This window comes from Carassius auratus, chromosome 18 (assembly GCF_003368295.1).
Source record: "Carassius auratus strain Wakin chromosome 18, ASM336829v1, whole genome shotgun sequence".
In the NCBI taxonomy this organism is placed as follows: Eukaryota; Metazoa; Chordata; class Actinopteri; order Cypriniformes; family Cyprinidae; genus Carassius; species Carassius auratus.
Window position 1 is genome coordinate 21196165 of NC_039260.1, and position 12464 is coordinate 21208628.

The 12464-nt window shown below is 36.6% G+C and overlaps 1 protein-coding gene across 1 annotated transcript; it reads right to left on the reverse strand.

The window, feature by feature from the left end:
- Positions 1 to 5507, reverse strand: eif3m (eukaryotic translation initiation factor 3, subunit M). The gene is made up of 11 exons (XM_026287994.1): positions 5368 to 5507; positions 4811 to 4943; positions 4579 to 4717; positions 4063 to 4186; positions 3304 to 3398; positions 3134 to 3217; positions 2958 to 3057; positions 2782 to 2863; positions 587 to 730; positions 294 to 354; positions 1 to 177 (listed from the first exon to the last, which is right to left on the reverse strand). Exons 1-11 carry the CDS (start codon positions 5407 to 5409, stop codon positions 54 to 56), a joined length of 1128 nt encoding a protein of 375 aa, XP_026143779.1. The 5' UTR covers positions 5410 to 5507; the 3' UTR covers positions 1 to 53.
- Between the last annotated feature and the right edge of the window lie 6957 nt (positions 5508 to 12464).

Consider the following 12464-nt stretch of genomic DNA (forward strand, 5'->3'; position numbering starts at 1 on the left):
CATGGTCTTCATGGGTGTTTTATTGGATGTGTATTGAAACAGAAGCAGCAGTCTCAGGCAGAAGGAGAGAGCGTCTGAAGGCTGCTCTTCACAGAAGCCAGATTCTGTTTCCAGGAGCACAGTGTGTCATGCAGCTGCTGCCACTGCTGCTTGCCAAAGGTGCGGTGTGTGCTGTGGCTACAGGAAGAGAGTCAGAAACCGATCACGTCAGTCTGGGCTTCAGACACAACCATAAGCGTATTTGTATGTTTTTAAATTAGACTGAAACAGAAAAAAGAAAGGTAATGACTTACCTCACCACAACCTTCCGCTGTGTCTGGTCAATCTTGCAATAGACCATTTTGGTCCGAACAGCTAGAAATTCACATGAAGGCACACAGTAAGTATGTGTGGTTGTACAGAAACTGGGACGCAAAGCTTTTTTAACAGTCTATTGACATACACAGTTGAGCTTAGGATTTACTTTATTGTCCCAGTCAGAGGAATTTGTGTTGGACATAAATGACCACATGCAGACAGTGATGAAACAGTTACTCTTCAAATACACTGAGTTGAAATAGTCTGCAAAGGTAGAGCAGAGCCGTACCGTCAATGACGAAGGCCTCCACATCTTCAGCACCGATCTGCAGCTCCTGCTGCATGGTGTCGAACGAGATCTCCTTCATCTCCACTGCCATGCCCATGAACGTCAACAGCCTCATTTTAGCCATGTTCTGCTCATGAGACAAACCTGAACACACAACATGAAGCATTCACTATTTAATTTGATCTACAAAGCAACATTACACCACTGGACTGTGCTTTAAATAAGTAAAATGCTTCTAACACTAGCTTGCTTTATTTTTTTCTATTCTATGTTTTCTTTTTATTTATCATATAATAATAAACTTGCTATGTGTACTGCGTTAAGCTAACTGAGACTTGTTATTAGGGTGCAAAATTAATCACATTTCTAAATCGCAATGACCACAATTACATAATTGTTCAAAGTAGCAATTAATCGTTTAAAGTCCACTTATGTTATTCTGCATGCTTAAGATGTTTTTTATTTCTATATGTTATGTTGGGTTTTTCCCATTATTACTATTTTAGTTTTCTTAGTTGCTTGTTTATTTTCATATTAAAATAAAGCATGCAGTTGCATCAAACAATGATATAAACATCATCAATGTAAACTGTGGTAATCATAAATAATAATAGCAATTACAATTTCAAGGGAATAATCGACAATTATGATTTTGTTATAATCGTGCAACCCCATTTGTAATGCGCTTGCACATCACTGCTCTTTTGTTAGTTTCGATTGTTTCTATTGTCTTCATTTGGAAGTCGCTTGGATAAAAGCATCTGCTAGATGACTAAATGTAAAAAAATATATGCATATTTTATTGGCAATGACTTCAGGCAATCAATAGTCATAATAATTATCAATAATGTTTTTTTCCTGGTTCAATTAGATAATTTGCAAAGACTTTAATGGGAAAAATATGCTGAAAAATTGGGATTGGAAAAACACTAGCTATGTTTCCATCCAAAGATCTGAATTAAACTTATTCAGGAAATGGGTTTCAATAATAATTTATGCACATTTTTTCTCATTGGATTATAAATCCTACTCAAATATGCACATAGGTTTTTTTATGTGCATTTTTAGAATTTATGCACATAACGCAGCTACTGTTACGCTCCATTAAGATGTTATTGGATGTAGGTCTAGAAGATGCTGACAATACAAATATTCACCGTTCCACCCTCTCAACAGAAAATCTGTTTACATTAATTATAAGATCATCACATGAGAAGGTGATTGAGCCGTTCTCTCCTGGGTTCAGAGGCTAGATCAACACTTGATCAGGACCGGTCTGAACTGGCTGTCGCTGCTCAATGGCAGGGAGGATCGTGCTCTAATTAACGTTTGCCTTTTAAAAGAGCCAGAACTGCTGAGACTCAAATTCCAGCAGCCCAGTGACACCACAGATAACAAACACGTGAGTGAGCCTGTGCCGAAACACACCACTGCACTTAAAAACAAATACAAGATGAGCAACATGCATAGAGGACAGTTTTCAATATGGAGCAACACTCATCATTGCTAATGCACAGTAGTCTAAAAAGTTAGTTAAACTAGATTAACCACAGTACAAAACAAATCGATTTTTCTTTTATGCAAATGAAAAAGAAAATAACTAAATTAAATTATATGAAGAAATGTAAGAAAATATATAATGTGACCCTGGACCACGAAACCAGTCATAAGGGTCAGTATGATGTAAATTGAGATTTATACATTTACATAGATCTATACATCACATGAAACCTGAAAACCTGAACCTGAAAACAATCATTACTTAATATCCTAATGATTCTTGGCATAAAAGAAAAATCAATAATTTGACCAATACAATGTATTGTTGGCTACTGCTCCAAAGATTCCCCAGAGGCTTTCGACTGGTAATAAATAATGTATCATGTTGTTTGGTTAACCATGCTAGCATCCTTGGCTATTTGAAATGGTATAAAAGTGGCATTTAAAAACCTGTATAAGGTTTTTGCAGTTTGAGATAGAAACTCAAATGAATTTGGGGTCCATAGTTAAATATCTCTTCAAAAGTGTTTGCCGAGTAATACAAGTTCCTTAGAGAATTTAACCAGCACAATAATAAAACATAAGACATACTGCACTCAATCGCATAGAGGTAGAGCAACATTTCAGTACAGTGTGTGTACTTTGTGTTTTTGTTTATTAGAGTGCCATGGTCAAGACGTTCAGACTGTACTCACCGAGAGACTCAATGAAGTCTTTGTTGCTCTGGTAAAACTTCACATATGCAGCAAGCTTTGCACTGACAAAGATGGTCAGGAGCTGGAAGGAGAAAGAGGCGTTTTATTCACAGAGTTTCTGAAAACCATTCAAAGGCTGTATTCATAAAAAAAAAAAAAAAAAAACATTTTCTTACATCGTGGATGAGTTCTCCCTCCAGGAAACGCACTGGTTTCAAAGCCAGGAGGTGGTCAAAGAGATAGGTGCTTGGGTCTTTCAGGGCACGGACGATGCACCTGGGAGAGCAGAGGTGTAAATGACTAACAAAGACAAAAGGAGATCTGACAGAGACCTGAGGAGAGAAGGTCATACCTGTGTGCATCCATTCGGGCTTGTGAAGCGTTGTCCTCTGTGTAACTGCCCAGTAACTCCACCATCACTTTAGCTGCAGCTTCACTGAAAGACACAAGAGTGCAATGTCAAATAAAGAACAACCCCAAGCTGCCTGGACACAGCTGACCTGAAATCAAACGAGCCGAAACCTCTTCTTGCAGTCGACCAGCGCGTCATACACCAGACGGAGCAGAGTGTGTTTCTTCTCTGTATCCAGATTCCAGTCTGTGATCCACTTGCGCACCTGCACAGAACACAAAAACCCAATCACGCAGGGAATATCCTTTCCTAATTACATTAATACGAAGAGAAACATTTGAGGGTTGAAACTAATGTTGGCTATAAAGTTTAATCTCACAAAGAAATGTATCAGATCACAAGAATATAGAAAGAGATCAGATATAGGGGCGGGACTTGATTCTGTGCATTAGTTGTTGATTGGATGTTCAGATGTGGGCGTGGCACTCAAGAGGAAAGATAAACATGCATTTAAGTAAATGCAAAATATGCAAAGATAAGGTGTTTACAATGATCTAGGACATGCATTTGGGAAAAAGTCTACTTAAGAAAATTAAACCTAGGTTTTATTGATACAACAAAAAACATTTCCACCCCAAATTCTCATTACTGTAGCCTCATTTACTCATCTTTATTGTAATAGTCACAGCAATCAGGACACTTTTTTTTAAATCACTAACAAATGCAGTTTACAGATGCGTTTAATACACTGTAAAGATTTTTTACATTACAGTAGGCTACTAACTGGAGATAGGGGGCTTAATTTTCACTTCGTTTTAATTATGAGATGAAATATGAGCTGGACATTTCAAGACTCCTTCAAATATCTTGTGATGCATTTCAAAAGCAGGACAGGAAATACTATGTTATTTCTGACATGATGTCCATACCTGGTCCAGCTCTGTAGGGATGAATGCAATGGCATTGCAGGTGGCAGCCACTTTAATCAGACTGCAGTACACGGTGTGCCTCACTGTTGTGTTCTCGTCCATACCGTGGAACAGATTGCTCAAGCTAGAAACAAAGAGTTTAATTAAAACAAATGAACAAGGTCAGAACAGACCCGAAAGAGAAGAATGCTGTATAAAGTCATAATTTTTGGCCCAAAGTGTACTTTTTATGCTTCAACAAATTCTAACTGACCCTCTGATGTCACATGGACTACTTCGAAGATGTTTTTCTTACCTTTCTGGACATGGACAGTATACCGTACATACATTTTCAATGGAGGGACTGAGAGCTCTCGGACTAAATCTAAAATATCTTAAACTGTGTTCCGAAGATTAACAGAAGTCTTACTGGTTTAGTATTACTGGGGAGTTACTTACTGGGTGAGTTATTAATGACAATTTAATTTTTGGGTGAACTATCCCTTTAATTTCAACAATACGAGTGAAAGCACTCACAGCTGCATCCTGAGCGAGGGCCGCTCTCCCTCACGAAACTTCACCAGCTTCTCACACAAACTCTCGATGAGAGCCTCCTGCTTCTCCGTCTCCAGAATCAGCAGCAGAGAGACGATGCTGTTCATCACGCTCTCCACATCTGCAGAGAACACCACAGAGCGCTGGAAATGTTCTTGTAATGCTTAGCATGTAACACATAGTTAGTAAATCTCTAACTTCAGTTCTGTCATACCTTTGTCATCGTCTTTGAGGCACACATCACAGGCTTCGATGATCTGCGCCAGATCCACGTGCAGACCTCCTTCTGAGTTCTCCTCCGAGATCTCCGCTCCTTTAGACTTCAGATAGGCCCGGAGCTCTGACGCCTGCAAGTGAAACAATACACAGCTCTTACAGTGGTAAAGTCATAACCCCACCATTCCGCATCACCAAAAAAAACGCCCGAGCTCTTCAGACAGGTTACACTCGGTGTGGTATTAACTTAGAGGGTAGCGACACGTCTGTTGTCAATAACAAAAGCAGATACGTGACTACTGATACACAATATCCTGTTGATATTGAAGTGTTCCAACTACAATGCAACAAAAACCTCAAAAACAAGTCAAATAATACGTATGAACAAACATTAACCGCTAAATGTGTTATTCCTGTACCAATACGTTGTACTGAGATCAGCTAAAGGCTAACATAAGTTAGCATCTACAAAGCGTGCTTCCGCGAAAATGCTTTTTCTTTGTTTAAATACGTGTGTAATAACGAAAAAAATGCTTATGAACTATTCAAACCTACCTGATCCTCCTCCGTTACATCGATAAACGCCGGGACACTCATATTATTTAATATTTTAAGAGCAGAGATAAATATCCACGCTCGCAGCCTCGGTTCACGGCCGGAAGAGGATCTGTAAACTAGCCGGCGCTGCTGACGTACTTCCCTTAAAGGGACAGCGCTAATTTTCTGTTCATTTGCGTGCTTTAGTGAGTTTGATATAATTAACATTTAAAGCGTATACAGCAGTTGATTTTTTACAACTCTTCTTCTGGAAACAGAACTAGTACTATATTGCCCTTGCAGTACAAAATGCAGATCTGAATATAACTGTTCAGTGTTCACACAAAACTGGCTAGCTGTATTTACTGACCTCCAAGACTTATGAATATGTTGTTGTTGTTTTCAGTGAAAAAAAAGAGACCCCAGATTCTCATCACTGTAACCCACAATTTTTAATGTAATTTCTTATTTTACTTAGAGTAAAAATCTACTAATTTTCTATACCGCAATAGAGTCACCCATCAGGAATGCAGCATTTTTTTTTTATCACTATCAAATGCAGTTTACAGATGCATTTAGTATAGGCCTACTGTACAAATATAATATATATTACTTTACAGTAGGTTACTACTAAGGGGCTTATTTTTCACTTTGTATTAATTATGAGATGAAATACGAGCTGGACATATCTTGGTTGTTTTTCGACTTGGCAGGCAAGGACATACTATGATTATTTTTCAGCCATTTAGATGCCCCTAAATATGATCACCCTCAAAACCCCATTTTTTTTAAAGATAGTAAGGAAACTATATAATTTTGTTTATAAACAACCAATTTATACCATCAAATAAATTAATATGATTGTTCTAACTGAGTGAGTGAGATGAACTTGAGAACTGAATTAGTAAATTAATTAGTAATTTACTAATTAACAGTTTTTAAAGCAGGTTCTTTTTAATTATTTGCTTGATCTAGGTGACAAATAAAACAATTAATTAACAAATCAGATTTATTCACCGGTCGGGGTTCAACTCACTGATTCAGTGATCTGTTTACAGCAGTTGCTGAGTTCACTGCTCACTGGGGGAGATTGGCAGTGAGCAATGATGAATAATTACTAATAATAATAATGACTAATATTTGCATAAAGCTATTGTATGACATTAGAAGACTAGGAGGAATACACACAGCACACAATAGGCCTTGACTAATTGTAACTACTTAATCATTATTATAATTGTATATGTCACCTGGGTAAAAGAAAGGAAAAAAAAAGAATGATTTCTGAGTCTATAATAAATATATTTTTTTATTAAATAAATAAATAAATATTTTATTTCTTATTCTTTTTCCCAACTCATTATTTTATCTTGTGTAAACATTTGATTTAGGAAAAAAATATACTGAGTCAGTCTCATTTTCTGTGTTTAATGCATTGCTTATTTTTAACCTTCAGGCGCACATCATGTGTGCATTTCTTGCACATCCATAAGTTCAGAGGGGAAGTACTGGCAATGAACTGAAGTGAAAGGTATGTAAAAGCTTAAGTACTCTGTATTCAACAGGTCATTCTGGGTTTAAAGTTTATGAGTCACATAAGTCATCTGGTCCTAAATAAGGTCTATCTCAGAGGCTGAGTAATTCTTCCAGCATCCGTTTATCAATCATGCAATTAGAAGATTAAAGCCAAGCTGACCTTGGGCACATAAAACAACAAGGGTGATGGTCTTCTGAAAGTTAGATGATAGTATTACATTTCAAGTGGGACCACCTTGACAGCTCCTTGTATTCCTATCTGAGGATTTATATGCGTCCCTCAGGTCAAGGCAATTCTGTTGTCCAATCCTTGGTTATTTCTTCCTTGTTGTGTAGGTTTTCCTCACTGTTTTTCTATAGAGAAGAGGTAGATCTTATAAAAGCTGTCTAAATGAATGAATACACATGTGTCTGACTGGAGAGACTGTTGATAATTAACAACATGCATGAAATAATGTTTCCATTGCCGTAAGTCTTAATTGGAAAAACACACTATTTTCATAGAGTTTGAATCATGTGTATGGGGGCTTTTCAGAATTATTCACTGATGTTTCTGAAATCGTTAAAAAAGTTTCATTTTGATGATGTTGGGACTGTGTGGTTGGCTGCTTGCATTGAGTCACAGGGAGCGGTCTGAGATACTGACACACTTATATGTGTGACCTCCACGCAATGCCAGAGAGAATGTGGGAACGTTCACAGATAAAGGAAACAGCAGTGATAGACCAGTGATCACTTTAGTTTTAGAAAACTACTAAACATTTTTATTGCATCAATCTGAGTGCCACTTAATTCTTCTGTGTGTCACAAGCCAAAACTGATGGAACCATCATTTCCAAAACAACAAAAAATATTTTTTACACTTTATTTTACAGTATATGTAATTACAGTGTACTTACCCAAGGAAGCGCTGTAGTATATGGTAAGTATATGTAGTAAGAAATATTGCTGCTGCACATTTAACATATATGAAATAACCCCCATATAGAATACATGAATCACTCCTTATCTATACAGGTGGAGCTGGGGAAGGTGGAGGGTTTCTGAAGCACGCTGCTACAGCAGGCACTAGCCAAGTATATGAATACTGAGCAGCAAGGTCATGAATCAACCTGATCTCGGGTGAAAACTTTATTAGTTACTGTAGGTGATTAGTTAACCATCAGTGGGGTGTATAGACAGATTGTATGAAAATGTAAAAAATGTACTTAAAAAAAATTGCCTATACATTTACTAATCAGGAATTCCAAGTGTTTTCATCATTATATATATATATATATATATATATATATATATATATATATATATATATATAATGATGAAAACACTTGGAATTCCTGATTAGTAAATGTATAGGCAATTTTGTGTAAGGTAGTTGCTGTGAAATTTTGGTTTGAACCTTGGTGTTCAAATCTTATAAACTTATCGAAACAAATAAGTCCATTATAAGGTTCAGTTATGCTGTTTCTTAAGGTCTTAAAAATGGCTTAATTTCACCCTTCCATAAATTAAAGCATTAAAAAGTGGTAAATCAGAAATATTCAAGTATTAAATAGATAGTCATGCCATTAAATGTTGCATGCTTTTTAAAAACACACTCAAAACACCTTTAAAAGATCTTCAATGTACCTCCTTAAAACCTGCAGAAACCCTGGTGAGGAAAATTTCTATTGACATGTATATTTTTAATAAAAGCACCTACTATTTCTGTTAGTTTACTTATTTAAAGATTTCATATACATATGGATCTGCTCATATAGCATATAGGGGACATCAGAAACTAACATTAAACTATGCAGACACAGAACTGTTCCAAACTACACAGCTTTGCAACATTGTTTGAGATTGTTTGAAATGTGGTTTGCTGGAATTGAAATTTGTGTGATAGACACAAAATAGAGAGTCCAGACACTGTTCCCACAGTCTGTGTAACCACCTTCCTCACCTCCCCATATCAGGACCGTTCTCTTCTATCAGCAAGGTCAGTGACCTCATCAGAAAGCGCCACGCCTGAGTGAATCGCACACATCGCGGGTGACTTGATTCTAGGTGCGCAGGAACCGATGGGGGCTGGACAGGAATGTGGGATGAAAGCCCACCAAGGGGAAGATGTTAAGAGTACAATGAATATTACAGAAGTTGGTTAAGTTTCCAATCTGCAGCATGCATTAACATGGTTTCTCTTGAAAGTGTGTGTACTGATTGTGAGTACCCACTGAGTAATACCCGTTGACATGTCTATATGTCTGCGAGATGACTAAAGTGACGACCCTGTTAAAGGATTACTAAATGGATTGAGTATGTTCTCTTGCTGGAAGTGTTTTAGTCACTGGGCATTATACATGAAGAAATAACATCTGTGACCTCTATGTCATCGAGAAATTATGCTGAAATGTAAAAAGCAGGGTTCTATATGGAAAAAATATAGAGCCATCGGTTCCTAAGACAAACTTTTTAGAAGCCATATGACTTAAGTTGCATTGCATAATCTTTAATCATTGATTGCATAGCTTCTTGCTTTAGCAAAAGTCGCTGCTGTGATTAAGGGATGATTTATTTAAGTTTTACAAACTACAATACTGTAATAAGGATACATTACTTTCAGTTCAATGCTCTCACTTAAGTGATCCTGATAAAATGTTCATTTGAAATGTTAAAATAATATGATGATATAACTATTAAAAAAAGTATTTTTGATTACATGTTTTTAAGGGTCCGTTAATATAATATAACAGAATGATTGCATTTATTAACATAGCCTAATAGTCCACCGATAGCATAAATCAACTGCTCATAAGACTAGGACATGAAAAATGAGCATAAAATGTGCTTGAGGAAATCTTTCGCAATCAGGCAAAATTGCATGAATCGCTTTGATTTTGGCAGCAAATATTTACAGTAAATGTGATCACAGTTATTTTTTGGAGTATCAGTTTTATTCCAGACACAAATCCAGTGTAATTATAACTCTATGATATCACACTAAAAAATATTCGAATTGCATTTCAAATTCCATCAATTTGAATTATACAGTTTAAACATAAACTAATAAACTTGTGATGCATATTTTTTCAGTCATACCTATAATGAAATTTCTGCTTTCAAAATCATGGCATAGTTTTTTATTAATTATTTGCATTTATTCATTTATTTTTAAATAATCACATTTTCAAAATGCTAAGAATTGCTAATTGCTAAGAATCTGCATAATTCAGTTGAAAAATTTGGTTAAAATTTATGAATATGTTTTAATATGGCAAGCTGTGAAGGATGCATACAGCCTTAAATGTGTGAGATTTAAACAAGATGGCTTTAAGGACAATAAGTGTAACGATGAGCCAGAGACGTTCGGATCCATATGCAGAACTTTTAGTATAAGAATGGTCAGACAGGCAATAATCAGTAACGGCATCAGGCATGTTAGGGATATCCAGAATCAATAACAGAAACAAGCAGATGTCGGGGCAGGCAGCAGAGAATCAGAGTTGGTAAAACAATCTAAAGGTCAGGTACGGAAGGAACAAACACAAGGAAAACCGCTCGGAAATGTCAGACGGGCTAAACAAGTCTTCGCAATGAGTGCATGTGTGAGAGCAGCTTATATGTGTATGGAAATGAGGTGCAGGTGTGAGTGCAATCAGTCCCAGGAATGAGGCCTTGTGGGAAATGGAGTTCATGATGGGTCTTGAGTGAGTCCTGAGTGGAGTGCCCTCTACTGAAATTCATGGGCACTCCAGCTAATAATCGTGACAATAAGTATATAAACCTGGTTATTGTATATTTAAAACACATCCAGTTCATTACACTAGTACACATTTGAACTTATTGAAATGAAGTTGAAATTAGGTAAATAACAAAAACATGTTGACTTGACTTTCTGTATTCTGTATTTTTACAATGTATTACAGAAATAATAACCTGTTTGATTTATATATGACTGCCAGATATGCATCACATTAAGTTTTTGTTTATGTTAAACTTTGCAGTCCAAATGGATGGACTGTTTAGATTCAAATATATATCAAATACACAATGCACAAAGCCATGGTGATTATCAGTGATCTGTTAACCTCCACTGTTTCCCAACACTGTGTTTAGAATATTTGGTGATGAAATCACATGGAATGGTTTTTTGGTCCGAGTTCTCATTGAATGTCTCATACTCTGTGTGCTGGGTGTGCCACGGTAAATATGTTGACTTCTTTACTGTAACACAGCTGATCTGTGACCTCTTGGCCTCTGTGGACTGACTCACATGCACCTGCTGTTGCAGAGACACAGATAGCAGGCTTTACCAAAAAGCTAAAATGGCCTGATGATGAACATGCTTAAAGGAAAAAAAAAAACACAACAAGATCCAGGCGCTTCACACTCAGCTAACCCCACGGATATGAAGATATGCATGCCTTTCATTCTGAAGTTCAGTTTTGCTGTCTGCTCTGCCTCAAATATCTACATATATAAAATCTCCATATATGAATTAAAACAAAAATGTTCATATATGTGTCATAAGGGTACTTTTTTCTAAACAAGATTTATACATCGTCTGAAAGCTGAATAAATAAGCTTTCTATTAATTTATGGTTTGTTAGGCTAGAACAATATTTGGGGGAGATACAACTATTTGAAACAATGAAATCTGAGGGTGCAAAAAACAAAAAAAACAAACACTTTTTTGATTACAGCTAGCTGCCAAAGCAACATTTCCCATTTTCATTCAGTTTAACTTGATGAAATAAAATAACTAAAACTGTATAAACAATATTGAAATATTACTAACTAATAAAAATGACACACACACACACACACACACACACACACACACACACACACACACACACACACACACACGTTTGTTTTTGTGAAAAGTGGGTTTATCTCATAGGTGTAATGGTTTTTATTCTGTACAAACTGTATATTATATGTTCCTACACCAACCCTACACCTAACCCTAACCCTCACAGGAAACTTTGTGCATTTTTACTTTCCCAAAAAAACTTGTTCTGTATGATTTATAAGCGTTTTGAAAAATGGGGACATGGGTTATGTCCTCATAAGTCACCCTCTCCTTGTAATACCTGTGTCATACCCATTATGTCCTGTTATGTCACAAAAACAAGAGCACACACACACACACACACACACACATATATATAAAGCATGACACAGAGGAGCATGTGATGGAAGGAGATGTATTGATAAGTGTAAGAGTAATAGCTTGAATGATTTGTGTTTCTGTTTTTGGGAGCCTCCTCCCTATTTGCTGTGCTGACTGTACTCTGATTTTATCTCTGAGCAGATGTAATCTCTCTTCGGTCTGGTAGACCCTGGATCATCTCACTCATCCTATTAACCATCTTCAGGTCAGCTCCAAGCACACTTTAAGAAACAAACTCTTGTGGATGTTTAAAATCACTCACTGAGAACCACTATATCTTTGAAATACATTTGGTGAGAAAACCCTCCTTAAACCCTCCCCGTTTTTATGTTTTAGTTGATTTCTGCACATTCCCATCAGGGAGGCATCACCTTGGATCAGTGACAATGTTTAATCCTAGGTGGGGTTTCATTTGATTGTT